This window comes from Thamnophis elegans, chromosome Z, assembly GCF_009769535.1.
Source record: "Thamnophis elegans isolate rThaEle1 chromosome Z, rThaEle1.pri, whole genome shotgun sequence".
NCBI lineage: Eukaryota > Metazoa > Chordata > Lepidosauria > Squamata > Colubridae > Thamnophis > Thamnophis elegans.
Window position 1 is genome coordinate 104,750,321 of NC_045558.1, and position 22,749 is coordinate 104,773,069.

At 39.1% G+C, this 22,749-nt stretch overlaps 1 protein-coding gene across 2 annotated transcripts in view; it reads right to left on the minus strand.

The window, feature by feature from the left end:
• Positions 1 to 22,749, minus strand: part of MPP2 (membrane palmitoylated protein 2) — a 39,858-nt gene that overhangs the window by 11,026 nt on the left and 6,083 nt on the right. For both annotated transcript variants that reach the window (XM_032237497.1, XM_032237496.1), the window contains exons 3-5: positions 10,296 to 10,445; positions 7,588 to 7,815; positions 1,457 to 1,588 (exon numbers count right to left, since the gene is read on the minus strand). In XM_032237497.1, coding sequence (XP_032093388.1) covers positions 1,457 to 1,588; positions 7,588 to 7,815; positions 10,296 to 10,445 — 510 coding nt within the window. The remainder of the gene's footprint in view (positions 1 to 1,456; positions 1,589 to 7,587; positions 7,816 to 10,295; positions 10,446 to 22,749) is intronic.

Sequence of the window (22,749 nt, forward strand, 5' to 3'; positions counted from 1 at the left end):
GATGCCCAGTGAAAGAATGTTGTTATGGCCATACATCTCACACGCACATCTCACAGTTCCCACAGCCCATCCATCAAGTGTGGCAACGCTGAAGAAAAAGATGGCCTCCAGGGCTGACTAGAAACTTCTTAATCAACTAAGGAAACTTCTTGAGTTTCTTTATATCATGTACTTTATAAACGTTTTCAACAATTAAGGTAAGTTTTGGTAAAATTCTCAAGGATGTGTGTAGTTAAAAGAGTGCCTTATCTATCCCTGCCCAGTTTGGTCTCCTGTGGTTTGCATTGGCTCCCCATGTTTTTTATTAAATTCCAAGAAAATTCATTATAAAGTAGCTGCTTCTGTGGAACTTTTTTAAATAGTAGGGCTGCTGTCATAGCAGGGATATGCTACTCTGTCTCCTTCTGTGCTTCTACCATTGGGAGACAATTTCTAATTCTTGCCCATGTTCTATGAACCCACAATTTTATTCTCTCACTGCATCTAGATCACATGGAAAGAAAGAATAATGGTGTGGTCAAATGGGAACAAGGGTGGTCTTGCTACAATGGCAGATACCCCCAAAATTGCCACCAAGTAGTAGGCAGAATTCAGCATGTATCAATCTCAAAATATATCACATTTATATTTTTTGTGAGAGCTCCATTATTGTTTGCTGTGATCAGAATCAAGCAAAACATGCACCATAGGTAATAATCAACCCAAATTTGAATTCAAGAGTCACGTGGAAAACTTAGGAACCACTTTTAACAAAAAGCATAAACTCTCATTTAACAAATATTGATGGCAACCTCTTTTCCACACTCCAGTTCTGGTTTTAGCAGTGGAAGCAGCATGGAGAGCTAGAGTTGTAGCAACACTTGTGCGAGTGGGGCCATGAGCACCCACAAGAGGCTCCTGCGAGTGGGACTGTGCGTGCAAGCAGAGATGCACACTTCAGCCGGCCATTCATGCGGTCCGATGGCAATTAGCCCACAATCTGGTAGTAGGCTGTGGCCCAAAGGCTGGAGACCCCCGGATAAAACAACGGTCTTGATACAACTGTAGAAAGAGGCTAACATAAGAAGACTGCCTTTATGCTCCTTTGACTTGAAGCTTGTTAATTTTATTGTAGTGCTAAGCTTTTTAGTAAACAGTTATAAATTACCAAGAAGGGCTCAAAATATTTTGCTGTCTGAAACAATGTGTGTTGTCCCCATTCTTCACCTATTTCAGGTACAGATACTACATAAACTAGCAACTGATCAGGATCCTCTCCATTGCACCTAAAAATAGTATGCTAGTTTAGGGACGAAACATAGACTCTAAGACATTGGCATGGCTGAGGGTTCTGGAAGAATAATTGGGAAGCTGTTCTATTCTAAAGACACTCTGCATTAGTCAATTGTCTAGTTCTGTCTTACATTAAGTCTTCATATTACACATGGTTCATTGACAGACATAAGGCTGATGATACCTGCCACCAGTTGGGATCATCCTGGTTGACAATCTGAAGAAGATCCCCAGCTACAAATTTCAGACCAGCTTCCTTGCAGGGAATGAGGTTGTCAGTGACAGGATCATAGTCAAAATGCGCTTTTACAAATACCTGAGGGAGGGAAAGAAATCTGTGTGAGAAGAACTGTATGTATGTATGTATGTATGTATGTATGTATGTGTATATATGTATGTATGTATGTATGTATGTATGTGGATATATATATATGTATGTATATATATATATATATATATATATATATATATATATATATATATGTATATATATGTATATATATATATATATGTATATATATATGTGTGTGTGTGTATGTATGTGTGTGTGTGTATGTATGTATGTATGTATATATATATATATATATATATATATATATATATATATATATATATATATATTGCGAGCACAAGCACAAAGCCAAATGCACCAGCCTGAAGATGACGAGTGTGTCCTCGTCGAAACATTGCCAAGATTCTGTCAATCTTACATGGGAAAAGACCCGAATATGCCAAGACCTGTGTGTGTGTGTGTGTGTGTGTGTGCATGTACTGTATGTATGTATGTACAATTTATTAAAAACTTTTATTATGATAATAAAAATTAAAAGAAACTGAAAGAAAATAGAATAGAAAGAAGTAAAAATGGAAGAAAAAAGAGAAAAAGTCGAAATATAAAAAGAACAGAAAAAAGGAATTCCATATACAAAGAGGACATTTCTAATTTTTATCAACAAATATGAATAGATTGAGTAACTCTTCACTCCCTCTAAGGCCACAATCTTCTCTTCATCCCTTGTTCCAGTAGTGTGAGTTGGATAAAAAGAATTGTGAAAATGAGAATCAAAGAACTGATCAAGAGTCATTGAACTCTAAGTTATCAAGTTTGAAACAAACCAACAAAACAAAACATGGAAATTTTTGAGGAATTGAGATTTTACCATTACTGGCTCATTAAGAATTATGTGATCCAGTATTTTTGCCTGATTACTTTGATTTGCATGATATATTGTAATGCTTGTGGACTTTGGAAATAATTCTTCTAGAGGTCTCAATAAGGAAAACACCAGAAAAACTAATTCCAGACTCTATTATGTTTTTTTTGATCAGAAGAAAAGATCAAGAATCAGATTCACAGTACATTGCACAACTGGCTCCACAAAGCTAGGAATACAGAATGTAGTAAAATTGTTTGAAAGATGAAAACGAGAGGAGAGGAGTCCCTGTTTGCTTTTTCTTTGGCACAATTTACTAATAAATTGCTTACAACTGAACATAGTAGCATCAGAAATAGCAATGCATAATTTATGTCTGTATTTTCTCAGTTAGATATATAGTCAAGGACAAGTTTATTCTGACTGATATCTGTATAATTTCCTAATACATCCTGATCCACATCTTTTTGTGAGCTGATTTTCTTACACAGGCCCCAGAATTGCATCTCAAAATCCAAAGAAGTGTGCAGTCAAACAAGTAAGCCGTATTCTTAGCTACACCTTCATTTGAATACATTGGAATAGCTCAGATTGCTTATGCAGACGGATTGATGTAACTTTTCTCCATTGCTAACAACAGCCCTCTTGTGACCTGAAAACGACAACCCAACAATCAAAGTCATAGCCTACGTACAATCAAAAAGTCCACAAAATAAGAGCATGGCCAATATAGGATCCATTCTGCCAGTTGTCTTTTTTTTTTTTTTTTTTTTTTTTTGAACAATGGATCCTGGCAGTGGAAGGCAGCAAATGAAAAGCACTTGTAGGGTTTTTATTTATTTTTTTCCCTGCATCATAGACTCCTTTTATTTGCACTTCGGCCAGCACAAAATTGCTGATGTCTCCGGGGAAACAGTCATATCTGAGCCTGTCTGTACAGGACATTTCATTCACACTTCCCTTCCTCCACATACAAAAGCTTGTAGAGATGGAATAAAGACTGGGATTTGTGAAGGAACTCTTGAGAGTCGATACTTGTTCAACGACAAAGGTAGAAAGCAATTTCAGTCCCTCTATTCCCCAAATCTCCACTTCTGGATTTCCCCTCAACATTTCTACAATGTAAAGCATTAAGAATTCAATTCCGTCTGTATAGTAAAAGAGAATTGGATGTGTAGCTCGTTGGAAAATAAAATGCAGACTGGGGTTTTATGGACTGAAAAATAGTTGTGCATGTGCTGTAGGCCTGGTCTGAGGCATTGAATTAGACTAATGTCACTGTCCAAGCATAAATTGCAGGGAAGCCATAGGCAGAAGCTGAAAATGACAAGACATATTTTTCACTGCGAAACTAATTTTAATTTAGCAAAACTTAATTCATGTAGCTGTGCCTTGACAATTTTGCTGGCCTTAGCAAAGTACAGAAGGCCACAGTGAGGAAAAAGGCAATTGATATCAGAAGACCAACCGAAGGTAGAAGCCACGTTTAACCTCTTCTCTGGCTTTTTCCTCTACTGTAAACTACATCCACATTTGTCTCTCCAAACTGGAATTCAAATCCCCCTCTGTGATGGGCAGGCAGTGGCCATTTCATCCATCTCATCTATATCCCCTTCCCCAAAAAAGTTGAAGCACCAAAGCTAAATACATTATCCATTCTCAAGTGACCCTTCCACAATAGTGAAGGGTATTTGTACTCAATTATAGTTAGAGAAGCTTCCTCCACACAAGTATAGCCTTACAAATGTATTTACATGCATAAACTTGCTGGATTTCCATGCCCCTTAATTAGCTGTCACCTTTTTGTTAGGCTCACTAATGTGAAACAAGAAGAGAGTGTTAGCAGCTAGCACAGAAGTCCTCAATATGGGGAACGCCAATGAATCTTCAGTCAGATCTCATGGAATGTATATGGTTCTTTCTTCCTCCTACCTTTAATAGTACATAGATTTTTCTATACAAGAAAAGATACTTGGTCCTAGTACAAAGTAACGATCCAATCTTTGATAATATTTTTAACTCAAAAGCATGATAATCATGCTTAGAAAAAAAACACTTGTAGATTATTTCTGACCTACCTGACTTCCTCCTCTCAAAAGATAACAGTAAACTCAGATTGACATAATACATTTGAAAAAAGGTAGCAAAGATTATATATTTGGTTTTTTTCTTGATAAACTGGTGTTCACCCTTTGGCTATAACTACCATGCCAAAAAATTCAGAGCCGTCACCTTCCAACCAATTTTGGTGATGCCCATAGCACGCGTCCAGATCCTTTAAAAATTAGGTACACTTGATCTAGATACTGTACTCAGAAACTTGATTTCAGTCATTGTCTAATAAAAAGATATCCATTTAAAAAACCCAAAGCAAATTTAACTCCTAGTATCAATGGCTACTATTAGCTGTTAATGACAAATCTTACACATAATGTGGCAAATTTTTACTCTTTTTTGAGAGATAAATTTATCATGGTTATATAACAAATAATGCAAATAAATATTATCAAGGTTCCCAGAAATTTAAATAAAAAGGGGTAATCAGTTGGTGATTAATGTCCCTGTAGAATTGGCAGTAAAAAAGAACATGGGTTGTGGTTTCTACAACACTTGTTTACAGGTTCCATGGAATATACTAATGGTAACTTAACAAGTTTGGATTGGATATAATTGGAGAATGGAAGACAAGAAACAAATTTCTACAAGAGCTTGCCGCAGTATGGTTATCTGGTTTTGATTTATGGTCTTTTTCAGTTTTACCAATTGTAGTTTATTAAATAAACCATTGTTATTTAACTTTGACTTGGTACAATGTACTATTTTGATTTTATAGTCCAATCTTGTGTTCCAATCTTTCTCAACCTGTTCCTTCCAAAGGTCCTGGAACTTCTTTTGATCATGCTGATGGGGAATTCTGAGATTTGTAATCCCAACCCCTTTTGGACAGATTTAGGTTTAAGGTTAACTTTTACACAGTTAGTGGTACCCACTTATATGGCAAACAAACCAGTATTGATCAGTTTTGAAGTACCCTGAGGAGACTGTAAGATTTTTTTTCACGTTCTTCAGTACTCTGAAGGATTATGAGACAGTTCAGAGGTTCACATGAAAATTAGCATCAACCTGGTTTATGCCAAAGAAGAACAGCTGATTTTAAAGTTTTTACTACTAAGCAAGAATTTGCTCATAGCAGCTTTCAGCTCATCTAGGATTACATTAGCAAAGGAATGTATGGGAAACCTGTAGTTTTTCATTGTCATGATGACATTAGTGGGCCGTATATAACTGAGTTGACATCTGCTTATTAAATTCTTACACCACTTTGCCCAAAGCACTCATGCATTAATTCGTGTTTAAATCTCTCCAAATGACATAAGGAAAGCTCCATGTGGTGGAAGAGAATGAAAAATATCTTGGCTAAGGGAAAACAGGGTGGGGAGGACTAGGGCAGGCTAAGTCCCCAGATGTTTCTCTTCCCCCTAAGCAGAAACCTGTCAGGAATGAAAAATGATAGCATTCAACTTCAATTAGGATGAACAAACATGTTGATTTCTGATATGTCACTTTCATTTGGTTTAGCACATAATCCCATTCAAGTTCTGTATTAAGGTGTTATGGAGTCTTTGGCATTTTCTCTTCCTGATTAAGCTCATTTTAAGAATTACACTCCATGCCAACCCTGAGAAGAGCAACATTCTTTTGTTCAACCTCCATTTATAGTGATGTACTTTTTACTTTTATTTTTTAAAATTTAAAATTGTTAGGAAACGTTTATAAAGACACTTGAAGGGCATCAGATTTCTAATGTAGTGAATCAAGTGGAGAAAAAAAAAGTTGAATTACTTTCCCACTATTTAACAAGTTTTGATAATTCAGAAATAATTGAATAGCAATTCAATCAGCTAAAAAACATGTTACATTCTTGAGCTCAAATAGATTGGCTCCCTTGGAAATTCCTGTGAACTTGGATGTACTGGATAACATTTCTTTTCTCAGAAGATAAATCAGGAACCTTTGTAATCAACGCTTTTTAAACCTCATGAAATAGATATGAATAATGTGCAAGACGTTTAGAACAGAGAACTAGAGTTTCCTACACTACAAAATCAGTGACCTCAGGTTTTAAGAGACAATTACACTCCTTATAATCTTAGCATAAAATTAATTACAGGTAGCCTTTGATTTACAACCACAGACCAAAGTTTTTGTTGTTAGGTAAGACAGTTAAGTGAGTTTTGCCCCATTTTACAACCTTTCTTGCTGTAGTTGCTAAATGAATCACTGCTGTTGTTAAGTTACTAACATGGTTGTTAAGTGAATCTGTCATCCCCATTGACTTTGATTGTCAGAAGGTCACAAAAGGTGATCACATGATCCCAGGACTGCAACCATCATAAATATGAACCAGTTGTCAAACATCTGCATTTTGATCACGTGACCATGAAGATGTTACAATGGTTGTGTGAAAAACCATCATACATCACTTTTTTCAGTGTGGTTGTAACTTTGAATGTTCACTAAATGAATGGTTGTAAAGCGAGGACTATACGTCAGATCACTAGATCAATTAACTTTTAAAAAACATTGTCAAACTCTGCTTTGGAGTTATTCCTTGGGTTTTTAAATTCTTGGCTGATTATTCATGCTATGGTGAACCAAATTTTTTGAAGGAAGTTTGTTTAAGCTGCTTGGCTAAATTATATATTTTTTAAAATGCAATTTGTCTATTTATTAAGACATTTGAATTAACTATGCTTGGAACTGTTGTGAAAATGCATCACATATTCCTGGAAAGACATATGTGTAATGGATACCAAAGGTTGGCTTGATAAAAATGTCAACTTTCACTTTTTGAATGACCTCTTTTTAGAGTATCAGTTGGACGATATAATTTTATGTGGTCAAGGTTTGTTTTAAAGATGAGTTGTAGCACTTCTTAAATAAACATAATTAGTAGTGTCAAAATTGAATTAGCAATTTTCTTTGTTGTTTATTATAATAGGTCTTTAATGTCTTCTTTTATTTTATATGGGTTCACATACTTTGTTTTGCTTTTCTAGGTGTATTAAAAAAAATCAAAGATATGTTCCGTATTTTACGCTAATTAGGAATGATCACAACCAGCAAAATCACACTTAGGAGGTGGGGTGAGTTCTCCTACCTGGCGTGGTGGATGTGGCTCCTGATAACTGGGCAGAATTTTGAGGACAACACTTCCACTTGCGTTTTTTAGCACTTCTTGGAGGGCTCGTGGGTCACTGCCCACCTCTTGCCCATTCACCTCCTTGATAATATCACCCACATGCAGCAACCCCTGCTGATCAATCATGCCACCATGTAGGATACGTGCAATAACCAGCTCACCACGTTCCACACGGAAAGTCACACCCTGGGACGAGAGAAACAAATGCAAACAAACACCAGAGTCATACAGCTGAGCTTGGATGATCTGAAAAAAATGACTCTAAGCTAAAGTCAAACCTGGTTAGGCTATAGGCTAGGCTGGGAAGTTTTTTAAAAGCCTACCTCTTGAATGAAGGAATGGCAACCAGTTTCCTGTTGTTTTAAGAAAATAAGATGGATAAGCCATGTAGTCTCCAGGAGTTGACTTTAATTCAAAAATCTTTGATGGTGATGATGATTACATGCCATCAGGTCATGAACACTTCTTAGCACATAGATTTTCTTCACAAACATCTGTCCCAAGCCTGGTCCTTCAAATTTTCTAATGGTGCACCTATCACTACTGTAACTAAATCTACCAACCTTGCTACTAGTCCTTCTCTTTCCTTCCACTTCTCAACATGAGACCCTTCCCTAGGGAGCTAGGTCTTTGCATAATGTGTCCATGGTAGATTAATTTGAACCTGGCCATTCATGCCTTGAGAATTTGGGTAGGATATGCTCAATGATCCATTGCTTTGTTTGCTTACTTATCTCTTCCTGGAAAACTCCCCTGCTACAATGAGATACCACAGCAGGATTTAGTGGGGGAGTCAAGATTCTTTACTTTTCTAATATTTATATAAAGTTTCCCCTATTCTATTCAGTTATCAAGAGCATCTATTACTCATACCTTAGGTACCCCTAAGGTATGAATTACAAAATTCAGTCAATTTGATGTATTTGGGAAGGGGGACAGTTTGAAACTGGCTAAGAAGAATATATAAAAGTCCTAAGCTTCTCCAAGCTTCATATTCTGTTTTTTTTTCTTTTAAAGGTGAATTTTCCTTTTTAAATTTTTTTCAAGCATATGTTACAACATCTATAAAGAATATAAGATAGTAATAATTTAAAAACAAACCATGAAATGTGGGCAGATAGCCAACACATCTTGAATAGGAAGCTTAAAATAACATATGGTTAATATATTCTACTAGATAACTAAAAATTTAATATGCTATATACAGCAGCAGTCCCCAGCCTTTGGGGCACCAGGTTTTTCCGGAGACTGGAAGGGGTGTGGTTTCACATGCTGCCTGCATACTGTGGATGGGGCTTGTTTACACCAGTGGCACTATTCAGCTGGTTCTATCCAGTTCGGGCTAACCGGTAGTGGTGGCGGCTGGAGGCTCTGCCCACAAACCCAGACATCCCCATGGCGTTTTTCCCTGGGGGCTCTGTAGAATATCCCAAGACCGATGCCACCACATCTGCTTTATTTGGGGATAGGTCCTCTTCAGAAGGCCTCCATGGTCCCCCTTGCATTCTTTGTCTTACGGCTGCAGCCCTACGCCATGGAAAAGATAGGATCGTGCATGCCCCGCACAATTACAGGCCCAGAGAGGGAAGCCTCTGCACAAGCCTGGCCGAGTGAGAACAAGTTCCCGCCATTATGAAGGCTCCAGGGTGAGGGACAGAATCTTCGCCGTGGAACAGTAAAGCAGCAGGACCAAAGCCCCTTTCCCAACTGGACCTTCCTCCCTCTGAGGGCAAGGGACCTGGCTGCCCTGCTGCCTCTGACTTCCCTCCGATAGTCTCCACCCACCCACCCAGACATCATCACGTCCCATTTTTGACATCTGTGAGCATGCTCACATTCACGAACTGGTAGCGAAGTTAAGTTGATTTCACCCCTGGTCTACACGGTTTGGTTTCTGACATGCTGTGCTGGTTCATGGACTGAGGGATGGGGCCCTGCTTTACAGGATTTCATAAAAGTGAATTTTCCAAAGCACTTTCACAGCAATAGAAGTTATAGGCATCAGCTGGTCTGTGGTGAACACAGCCAGGAATTCTATGGGGAGTATATGTTCATTTAAAATGTTCTACATAAGTAAAACTAAATACAAACAGTACAGAAACACTTTAAAAACAATGTTAGATGACAGCAAAATTAGAAGCTAAAATTATAATGACAACGAATCTCCTTTCCTTCTATTCTCTTTTCTCAAGCCAGATATTTTAAAATTTTTAAGCATTCTTTCCACTCTTTGATCTTTCATTTCCTCTCTACATTTTCCATTTTCTTCCCATATTATGCACCTGGATACCTTGCTAGCAATTTGTATCAATTTATATTGAGCTCAGGAATAGACTGCACTGTCTGATGATGTGGGAAAACAAAGAACGGGGGGGGGGGGAATAATTCAATTTATTTCTAAACAATTAGATTCAGACCTCTCCATCATTAACAAAAGATGAATTTTCATTCTCATGTCAAATAACATAAGATTGTTTATATCACACTCTCTTTTTTTGTAATACTTTCTTCGCATATCTGATAGGTTTCTCCATACTATCAAACCTTAGATGGTAAGCTCTTCGGGGCAACAATTTTGTTCTATGTTTTTGCACATAATTTAGTCTGATACTATACAAAAACCAACAATTGGTGTAAAATTCAGCCTGTAGAAGGTATTTGCTCACCAGGTGTTCTCCGGCAGTCTTACGAATTCCCACCATGCGTACAGCATCTGGTGGAACTGGCTGGTTGTTGAACATGGGGTCCAGGACAGGACTGGGTGGTGGAGTCTCGTAACTCTTAGAGGCAACAGAATCGTGGGTTTCCAAAAGGGACTGAGAAAAGGGAAATAAAGTGATAGTGACAGAGCAGAGGGAAAAAAGGGGAAAGGTATAATCAGCTGAGATGAGAAAACAGACAATCAAATACATACTCTGTGTGTGTGTGTGTGTGTGTGAGAGAGAGAGAGAGAGAGAGAGGGAGGGAGGGAGGGAGGGAGGGAGGGAGAGAGAGACTAAGGCTAAGATGGACAATGTCAGTGGATCTCCAAATGGTCTTGAATGCCAATGTCCATCAAATCCCGATAGCTATTCACTAGGAGAGTAGTATTAAAGTAGAAAAATACATCTCTCCTCTCAAATCACTTCCCCAGGAAAATACTGTAAGCTGCTATCCCAGTCAGAAAACATTTAGGCACAAAGAAATGTTGATTATAACATTAAATGAGCAACAAGTGAAGCAAAGACATGGGAAGATATTCTTACACCCAGAAAAAAGTAACATTTCCAACAGTGACTGTTCTTAAAGGCTGCTTTAATTCAATCAGCTACTGCATTTGTAGTGCCACTCTCATTCTTGCTATCCTGACTAATTTTACCAAAATCAAATCCATTATTAGATTAAATGTAATGCATAGATTCAATATATATTGTGCATGGATATGGACTTTATATTGTAATTTAATAATATAATTTACAAGTTAGAGACATTGCATTGTTGCCCCCTTTTTAAGGATAATCTTGCTGCATCTTATACTGCACTGAGCCATCTGTGCTTCAGTGAAATTGTGTTTCACCAAAGATTAGTCATTTGGGAAGTTTTTGCCAGTCTACCTACCTCTTTGTGGATAACCACCTCTCATGATGAGGACCTTCTGCATAGGTGAGTGCTGATCAAAATTAAAGTCCCTTAGGAAAAACTCCTTCAATTTTCCCAAATAGTCCTTGCTTAGTGACAACAATTGGGACTGGAAGCTTTCAATAAGCAATATGGTCATGAGGTACAACATCATGTATCTGCGCTGACTTACAATGCCACTTCCGGTAGTTCCAGTTGTCCTTGCTAGGCAAATCCCACATAATTGCATGTCTCGTGATCATCATTTGCAACCTTCTGGAGACTTCCCCATTGACATGGGTTGTCAGAAGCCAGCAGTAATGGTTGCAAATAGTGATCATGTGACCAAGGCATACTGTGATGTCATGATTGCAAGCCAATCACTAAACAAGCCAAATTGCAATTGCGGGATCATGGTGATCAAGAGCCTCAACCACAAGTATCTTATAGTACCCCACACTCGTAACTTCAAATGGTCATTGAACATGTAAATGTTAAAGGAGGACTATCTGTATCCAATTTCTCAGGAATAACAGGAGGAGAATGACTCCTCTAACAGCCTCCTATTTCACTCAAAGAACTTTAGTACCTACTTCCTGACACAGTACAACATCCACTCTGCTGGTTCCGAAGTCCAGAATGGTGACTCAGTAAGAGGCATATCTTTTCCATTTTGTTTGTAATTGTAAACCAGTTTATGATTCCAATTCTCCATATTGTTCCCAGCATAGTCCTTGCTTCTGTTCCTCCAAATTCATCTTACTTTTCTTTTGTGGATCTTTGGTCTAGTTTTTTTTAGGTTGTCTATATCCTAAGGCACAATACAGTATCTGTTTCCTTTCATCTATCAGAAACACCAGTGCACCATGCTTGGCTATCCCAGGGATTCCAGGACTTTTCAATCTTGTGAAAGAGCTACTATAGTCCTGGGGACAAGCTCCTGATTACACCCCCTCCCCTTGTAGGAGTTGTATCAAAAGACTTCCTTTGACTTGTGAAACTCTTGTAGCATCCAAAGGTCATAAACTAGGTAGAGGAAAACTAGATTTTTGTTTTTACATGTTTTTCTACATGGACCATCATATATACACTGAAATTTACCCACAATTTTTGCTGTCTTTTTTATCTCTATCCAGCTATTATAGGCAGGTTCTGAAGAGTTTCCCGAGGACCAGTGGTAGGATGAAGGTGGTACACCCTGGTACAGGCATACCAGATCCTGCCCGGAGCACCGGGTACCGTTCTGGTATGTTGCTCCGGAGGGCCCACCCACCTGCCCGAGCTCCTTACTATCTTTTGAAGCTGTCGGTGCTTCCGCACACATGCATGGCGCATATAGCACCTGCGCGATGCTCCAGCAAGCAGCTGGAGTGTCACAGAGGTTTGCAGAAGCATTGTTTCCAGCTACAATGCATCCGCTTGCACTGTGAGCGTGCATGTGAGTGACGCCGGTGCTGTTCCAACCATACCAGTTGGAATGGAATCGGGAACCCACCACTGCCAAGGACTATATATTGTCATCAGTGGGTTGCTGAATATTTTGCTTTAACTAAGTCACTGCATTCTTTCATTGCAGAAACCAATTCCAATCCCTTACAGTGGGATTGGGAAGCAGAACTAAAAACTGCACTTTTAAGGGTTTTTTTTTGCAGCTCCCACATTAGGATGACCTTTTTTTTAAAAAGGGGGGGGGTTACATTGTATTGTGATAAATACCAAGGATTGCAAAGAAGACGTTGATTCAGCTGACTACTCTGCCATCTATCCAGGCCAGTGGAATTCCTCTCAATGAAGCTTGATCCAATTGTCAAAGGATTTCCATCTTGGTTCCTCCGTTTGATCTTTCTGATACTTCTCTTGACCACTCAAATTTCATTCTTTTCCTTGATGGCTTTTGCCCCCAGAATCCCAATGGAAAATTAAACGCTGGATGTTCTGTGTATTCCCTTCATGCTGTTTTTTATTGCCTGAGTTACTTAAGCTTTAGTGCTGTTGTTTTTGCTTGTGGCTAGTAGTTGGCAGTGGGACAAACTGCAACTATTTACCCAGATTCTAAAATATGCTTATGACATTTGTTGTTCTTTAGGTAGTCTCCGGCGAAAGAGTTCCTAACCTCTGCAGGAACCTCAGATTCCCACGCTCCTTTAATTCATGCCTTGCTTCAAGCTCTTTTGTTGCTATAAAATAGTTATTGTCTGGGGTAAAACACACAGCAACAGATGACTCTGAAGTTGCTAGTGGCACACAAAAACCAAGACTGTAGTAATCTTAGGTGCCATGATACAGTCCAGAGATTTACTTAGAGCTTACTCTCAAGCTGTTACAAGGCCTGACCCCTCTCTTGTGAATACTGCTATTGGAAATGTGCAGGGAATGCAGGAGAATCCACAGGGATCTGGCAACTTCTGAATAGAGGCCTAGTAGAATGAGTGAAATAGAGGTTTCATATAATATATAGGATGTCTCACACAAAGAGGGAAATAGCTTAGTCTTTTTTTTTTTTGGCTGATGGGTATTCTCCTCTTGTCCATCATTGGTTATGCTCATTCTGACCAATATGCCATTGCACAATATGGATGCATGGGAACCTACCAATTCCATAGCCTGACCTTGAACAGAGTGACGTCTCTGAGTCTTACAGATGGAATTTGCACTCTATGAAGAAGTGGGTTCTGCTTTTTGGTGGCCATGGACTGTATTTTTTAAAAACATAGACAGAGATGTACCCTATCACCATGCTGATGGCAGAGAAACAGTAAGGTAAGTGATTTTGTTTCCAGGGAGGCTTGCCTTACTCATCAGATTGTGATACAGATCAGGAGTGAAATGCTCTGAAGTCTGCTACCGCTTCACTTCGCTACTGGTTCGTTACGCGTGCACGCACACCGCAGGGACTACCGTGCAGCTCTGAAAAGGGAGGATTAAGAAGCCTTTTCTGAGTCTACAAAGATAAGTAGAACAGCGAGGGGGGGGACCAGCTGGGCCGTGCGATTTATATTCGTTACAAAGACTTCGTGCTTTCTAGCTAATATCAATTGTGCGGCAAAACCGATTGTTGCAAAGCTGATTGTCGGAACTTTTAAAAACTTTATTAAAGCATTTTTTACTACCATAGTATAATATAATATAAACCATGTGGCACAGTTGATCGTCACACAGCTGATCATCGGAACTACCGGTTCATCGGAACTACTAGTTCGCCTGAACTGGTAGTAAAAAAATGCTTTAAAAAAACTAAAAAAAATGTTCCGACGATCAGCTCTGTGCCAATCAACTGTGCCACATGATTTCTAGCATATTTTTACTACCAGTTCAGGTGAACCAGTAGCATTTTTAGCGAACGGTTCAGGCGAATTGGCCCGAACCGGTAGCATTTCACCCCTGATACAGATACTCATCCCACCATTCAGGAACCAAAGCCATTTGCAAAGCTATGGGTGTTAAATTATAATTCTGCACTCCAAAGGCTACAGTTACATAGAAGAGTAGAACCAAGACATTAAACTGAAGAGTAGAACCAAGACTCAATTAACTAAAATCACAGTAGATATTGGTCTTGTTAATGTCCAGGGGCCTTCCTTACATTCCCATACACACATGGGAATCAGAACAGTCCTCAGCAGGGAACTCTCCTCCCCTTTGAAAATGTATTTAGTTAATAGATGCCAGGACCAATCAACCTCAATCAACAAAACTAAGATAACTTAGATCAGGGGTGTCAAACTCAATTTCATTGAGGGCTGCAACAAGGTTGTGTTTGACCTCGGGGGGGGGGATGGGGGGTGACCAGAGGAGAGCGTGGCCAGCTTGACATTACTTGTGTCAGGGGTGCCTGCGGCCCGAGCTCTCTGCCAGAGAAAGCCTGCTCCTGAACTTCATTTTCAGTTGCAATGACCTCCTGCAAATCTCCACCAGAGCTCGGGAGGGCCGTGTGCAGCCCTCCCAAGCTCTGTTTTTGCTGGCACTGCAGCAGAGGTGGTATTCAGCAGGTTCTGACCAGTTCTGGAGACCACTGACCACTTCCAACCATCTGCAATGGCAACCTGCCACTCCGTATTGTAGTGTTGCTCAACCTTGATGACTTTAAAATGTGTAGACTTCAAGTCTCAGAATTCTCCAGTCAGCAAATCTTAAAATCACCAAGGATGAGAAACACTGCCCTATGGTCCAGAAATGAAATTCTTCTCCAAATATACTTGAAAAATAATCTGCTTAGGGCCACAATAGACTGAACCTGCCAAGTGTTGTTGACCACTCACATTGCAGTGACCTACCTGAATGTATCACTGCATTCAGTGCAGTTTAGTTTCTAAGTAGTTTTCACTCAACTGGTTTAGATTTACTGCAGAATCTTTGAAGCCTCTGCTTCAACACAATACTCTTTCAGCTCTTCCGAATTATTTTTCTGCCTGCTTATATTAAATGATTGCTGGCTTTATATATAATTTGAATCTCTTTGATGAAGTAGAAGATTGAATCTTGGGGTAGATTGCTATATTTTGCAGAATAGTGGAGCCATTACTTAGGAACCATCTTTCATTACATTTGAAAACCCTCTGCAATGAAATACTTATCGGAGGGGAACAGCAGGAAAAAGAAAGAAAAATATATATATCCTTTTTGTTTGTCCTGGTTTGTGCTCATTCATTCTATAAAATTAAATAGGTGGATGAAAATACCACATGTGAGCATATTTTAAAACCCTATTGGTTTCATTGTGGGTAAAGGGATGATATTTCCTGAGAAATGACCTTTTATGGGAGAAGTAAAGGATTCTCCCAGGTTGTACCCCAGATTTATCTCTTGAACTCCACCCAAGTAAAATGATATCCTTTGCATAGATTAAAGCAGAGTAGATTCTCCAATCCTCTCCAAACCATTATCTTAATTTACTCTTACAAAACAACAGCATTCACATTACTAACTTGATAGAAAGCCTCGTTTACCACTTAGAATGTACGTAATTGCAACTCTTCAAGCCCCGTGATGGAGAACATACATGCCACAGATGGCACATAGAGCCCCCTCTGTGGACATGTGAGCAGTCACCCCAGCTCAGCTCCACTGTACATGCACGCGTGTGTCCCGTTGGCCAGCTGATTTTTGTGTCTCTGCTGCGCATGTGTGGGGCAGTGTGGTGGGAACATGGAAGGGCAGCACACAAACCCTTCTGTGGTCCATTTCTGCTCCCAGGAGGCTGCAGGGAGACCTAGTAGGCCCAAAACGGGGCATGGGGGGGATCACACTCACATGCACAGGGGCATTGGGAGTGTGTGGGGTTATGCATGCATGCACAGGGGGCGCAGGTGTGTGTGTGTGCGTGTGTGTGTGTGCGGGCATTGCTTTCGGCACGCAACATCACTGTCATAGGCCATGGTCAAAATTGTATTAATTCACAGCAACTACATATAAATTACTTGACACCACATATAAAAGCCTTTGCCCTCTTTTATATTTGCAATAATAAAACTTACAAAGTCATGCCCTGGGTTGGGTGATTATATTCCAATACTTCCCTAGTCTGAAAACTAATTGCTTTTATTTGGGAAAGCAATTTAATTTGGGAACTTTTACCTACAGAGCATGAAAACAATGTATGTTAGGATCCTATATCAGAAACTCAAAAAAAACAAAAAAAAACCAAGATTTCACAAATTCATTAGAGCTATTTTTCCATGTATGGAATCTCAAAAATAAACAGTCTTTATATTAGATTTGAGAGCCAGTTTGGTGTATTGGCACCAGGGAAGAGACCGTGAGTTCTAGTCCCTGTTTACACACAAAGCCAGCTGGGTGATTGTGGGCTGGCCGCTTTTTTTCAGACCCAGGAAGGAGGCAAACCATTTCTGAAATGTCTGCAGGGACTTCTGAAAAAGCTGCAGGGACCTGTTCAGTCAGTTCTGAGAATCCAATATGATTGAAAGGAAGAAAATAAAACATAAAAGCTTTATGTTAATTCGCAACTTGTATTTTTTTAATGCCTCCCTTGATTGTAGCCCTCTAGATTTACTGACCATGACAAGTTTTTACATAGACAAAAGTGGAAACATAGAAATAGAATGCTCAGATTCTAAAGAATACTATAAGATTTTTCCATTAAATTACAAACATCAGAACTAACATTTTTTTATGACTTACGTTTCCCTACTTTGGGGGCATAAGAAAAAAATCTTTCTGAATGGGTCAGCTATATAATTATCTTCCTATTAAGTCATCTTGGTTTCCTATTGTGAAATATTTGTAACCACCACACTTCATTCAAAGTTTAAACAGTCAATATAGAAGTCAAAAGAGAGAATTTTGGAAATTGGACAATGAGCAAGAAAATAAAATTACAACTATTCCTATAAAAATAAACACACAAGAACTGGAGCTAATGAAGATGCTAGAACACTTTGTTGCTCCAAAGTGGGGAGTGTATTGGGAAGATGGTGTTGGCATAGGCAAGTACATCACCCATGTGCTTGTTTAACTCAATAAGCCATCATATACCTCCCCATCCTGACCTGATTAACACAAACATGTTATTGACATCCAATCCATTATTGAATTCTGTCATACTGTTTAAATGTATATTATCATTTGCATTGAATTGAATACTTTATTTGGCCATGTGTGATTAGACATACAAGGAATTTGTCTCTTGTGTAGTGGCTCTCAATGAATATCCAAAGCAACAGGATGAGGATGAGGATGAGGATGATATCAATAATACCAATAAGAGGGGAGAATAATAATAATAATACTACGGCCATAGTACATGGCTAATGCATAAATATTAAACAGAATGCATAACACTATGCCCAGGCCTGATTAGGTGGAGATGATATTATGATGGATCTGATAGAATGGAATGGAATGGAATGGAATGGAATGGAATGGAATAGAATAGAATAGAATAGAATAGAATAGAATAGAATAGAATAGAATAGAATAGAATTCTTTATTAGCCAAGTGTGATTGGACACACAAGGAATTTGTCTTTGGTGCATATACTCTCAGTATACACAAAAAAAGATACATTCATCACAATGTGTGAATTTTTGGTTCTTTTTTTTTTAAAGGTTTTTTTATTTTTTCATTTTCACAACAAATAGCCACATATATACTATTACATAACCAACGTTACATTATATTGTTAAATATTTATAGCAATTCGTTTTATCATCAACCCCCCCAAAACAATTATTGACTCTTCTGCTCTCCGTATGCTGTATTTATACCCTATCCATCACTTTCTTCTCCCTCTCTCCTCCTCCCTACCTCTTTTCTTTCCTCTACTGCAACATGCTCTACATGGGGCAGCCCTTGAAGAGCATTCGGCGACTTCAGCTTGTCCAGAATGCAGCCGCGCGAGCAATCGTGGGTGCACCTCGGTTCACCCACGTAACACCTATCCTCCGCGAGCTGCACTGGCTGCCTATTGGTCTCCGGATACGCTTCAAGGCGCTAGTCGTCACTTATAAAGCCCTTCATGGTATTGGACCTGGGTACTTGAGAGACCGCCTGCTGCCAATTTCCTCCACTAGACCGATTAGATCCCACAGATTAGGCCTCCTCCGAATTCCATCCGCCGGCCAGTGTCGACTGGTGACTACCCGGAGGAGAGCCTTCTCTGTGGCTGCTCCGACCCTCTGGAACGAACTCCCCGTGGAGATTCGAACCCTCACCACCCTCCAGGCCTTCCGCAAAGCCTTTAAAACCTGGCTGTTCCGACAGGCCTGGGGCTAAAGAACCATTGCCCCCGTCTCGAATGGTATGACTGCTGTGTGTTTTAAACCATGTATTGTTTTGTGTCGTGTTTTTAACTTTGTCTGTAACCCCCCTTTCCCTGGTTTTGAGTTGTGAGCCGCCCTGAGTCCCCTTCGGGGGAAAAGAGTGGCATATAAAATCAATCAATCAATCAATCAATCCTCTGTCATCCTTCACTTCTTTACTCCCCCCTCCTCTCTCCTTCTCCTCTCTCCCCTTTCCACTCATTCTTTCTCTCTTCCACTTCCCCCTCCCTACCCTCTCTCCTATCCTTCTCTTCTTCCCTTACCTCTTTCCTCTATTCCACACTCTTCATCTCATTTACTTGGTGTATTTCAGCCTCTAAGCGAGCTCCATTTTATGTTGATAGTATTTATACCGTATATACTCGAGTATAGGCCGACCCGAATATAAGCCGAGGAACCTAATTTTACCACAAAAAACTGGAAAAGTTATTGACTCGAGTATAAGCCTAGGGTGGGAAATGCAGCAGCTACCGGTAAATTTCAAAAATAAAAATAGATACCAATAATGTTTTTGAATATTTATTTCAAAGAAAAACAGTAAACTAGCGGTGTATTCAATGAAATACTTCACTCACCTCATGATGCTGATGTCCCGCTGTGATGATGATGTCCCGTGCAGCCGCGGGAGCGATGTCCCGCCTCCTATGACACACGGCACAGTGATTCCTATCATTGGATCACTGTACCAGAGGAGGTGGGACATCACTATGTGGCTGCTTGCCATAACAAGGAGGAGGTGGGACATCGTTGCAGAGCGGCAGGAGGGGGAGGAAGGGGAATCGTAAGACAGCCCTGCATTACATTAGAACGTGAGGAGGGGGGATGGTGCGGTGCGCGCTGCGCGGCAAACTGACACAGAGGGAGGGGAAACTCACAGGGGCACTGGGCCATTCACAAGTGTCACCCAGCGGCATGGCCCCGCCCCTTTTTCTCCTCCATTTCGGGCAAATTTTTCACTGACTCGAGTATAAGCCGAGGCGGCTTTTTTCAGCCCAAAAAGTGGGCTGAAAAACTAGGCTTATACTCGAGTATATACAGTACTTCCATTTCAATATACATCTTTAATTTTAACATATATTCTCCTCCTCCTTTTTTTTAAAGAAAAAAAGTGTATATATGTGTGTGTGTGTGTGTGTGTGTGTGTGTGTGTGTGTGTGTGTGTATGTATGTATGTATGTATGTGAATAATATTATATTTTTAACACACACACACAAAGCCTATTTTTGGCTAGGATGTAGACCTGGTTATGATTCCCAGCTATTCTCATCATTATATTTTTATAGTTATACATCATTACACACCCCAAATTTGTAGTTCTGTCTTTATAATCTCAATAATTTTTCATTATAAATATATTTCATGTACCCCCTCCATTTTTCCATATCTTGACTTAGCTTACCCTTAATTGTCTTTAAATAACAATCCTTACTGTTCAATGTTCATTACAATTCCATTAATCTATTATGTAGAATAACAAGCGGTACAACATCACTTTGTTTATCATCTTAAGAGTGTCCATATATGTGTCCATATTTCATATATTTTAACCTATACTTAATTGTCCTTCCATTTGTCATAATCAATCAATTAATAACTCAGTTTAATTATCATGTATAAAAGTGAATCACATACTTCTATTTTGTATTCTCCACATAACAGATTCATATTTATCCATATTCCATATATTTTAACCTTTATTTATTATCTTTATATTATCATTATCAATCAGTTAATAACTCAGTTTAATTATCATATATAGGAGTAAACCACATATCTCAGCTTTATATTTCCCATATAACAATTTCTAATTATCTAATTTTTTCCTAGTAAGTCTTTTGACATGTTCACCTTCTTCAATTTTCCCCAAGCCACTGTGAAACCCAGTGAAATCTTTTGTATTTCCTTTTGTTGGGCATAACCCCCCTCTTCAGTTTTCCTAGTGTCACTATCAAACTCAGTGAGATCTTTTGTCTGCTTTTTATTTCCTTTTGTTGGGACACATCCCCCCTTTTCAATTTTTCCTATACCACTCTCAAATCCAATGAAATGTTTTGACTGTTTTTTTATTTTCCACCATTTCTACCACTTCATTCACCTCTTCTGCCTTCACTTCTTCAATATCTAACTTCAAAATTCTATTTAGACTTGATTTTAATGATTTATGCATATTTTTAATAATTTCACGTAGTTCTTTGAATTCCCACCTTTCTATAATGTCCAGTTCCAAAATTACAGTTAGTTATACAGTTCTTATTTCAGAGTTCTGGTCCACCTTAAATTTAGTTAATTCAGCTAATGTGGAGAGGAAGAAGAGAAGAAGCCATCTTGATCCTTTGATCTCCCTCCAGCAAAGAAACTTCATATTTTCCCAGCTCTTGATTTTATTTTATTTTTTCTCGTTGTTACTTTACACCTCTTGTTGGTTAGAGTTGCTTAAAATATATTAACTAGAATGAACTCAAACACAACAAGTCTCCTTGGTATGTTTCTCTTCGCCTCCTGCTTTTTCCAAATTCTGATTTATAACAATTGGTTAATTAAAACTTCCTGCTCAAGGTTTCACATTCCATTAATTGCAGCAGACAAGATTAGGTTATAAGTGAAAAAATAGTGTTTTTCTTGATTTTTCCCCTTGTTACATTCCACATCTCATTAATTAGAGTTGCTTAAGATATGTTAATTAGAAGAAACTTGAGTGAAGCCTCCTTATCTCTTTTAAAGACACGGTTTTGTCAAATCCAAATCCAAATTCCAAGCTTGTGTTTGAATGGGTTTGTCACTTCTCTGCTTTCTCCTTTCTGTCTCCAAGTTATTTAAGGAAAGTAGTTCTTTTTGGGCTCATGATGTAACCCTTCATTTTCCCCTTCTTTCTTTCTTTCTTTCTTTCTTTCTTTCTTTCTTTCTTTCTTTCTTTCTTTCTGCCAAAAACCTAATCTGCCCATCAATATTATTTATACTCTCAAGTTCTTTGCCGTTTCCAAATTCTGATTTATGTCTGTTGGTTAATTAAATCTTCTTACCAGGCTTTTCATCCCATCTCCTACACGCTCCTATTTGGTGCTTTGGCCAGAAGCCAGCCGCTTCTTGTGCAGCCACATTGCTATGCTGCCTCCCCTGATGCCGATTCAGAGGGCAAATCTATGCCCTAAAGAGACCTGTTGCACTCCCTCTGGGTCTGATGAGATGCTGCCCCTTCTTCACCCCCCCCCCACAGGGAGGTTCTGATCCAAAAGGATCTTGGCATTGGTTTGTCAGACAGAATTTATATGACGTTTTTCGGAGCCCACACCTCCCCCATCTGTCTTGCTGAGAGAGACGCCCGGCCGAATCCCTGTGAATTTTTAGTTCTGATAAAAGTTTTTATCTTGTCCCAAAGTTTTTATTTAACATTTGTGTAAGGAAGAGGAAGTTATATTGAAATTTGGGCAAAATTTGTGTCACTGAGGTGGGTGATTGTTGCTGTAGCTTTATGGGTTGGAGATGATTAGAATCATAGTCCAAGAATTTAGAATGCATCAGGTTGAAGAAAGTTGTACTACTATATTTTTTCACAGACTAAGAATTAAGAATCTAGGCATGCCTATCTATCCATCCATCCATGCATCCACATAATCTGCCATTCCACTCAACTGAATATATAAAAGGAGGAGGAGGAGGAGGAGGAGGAGGAGGAGGAGGAGGAGGAGGAGGAGGAGAAGACTTATAACAAATGGCAGAAAAAGAAGCTATTACTTTAAAAAAATA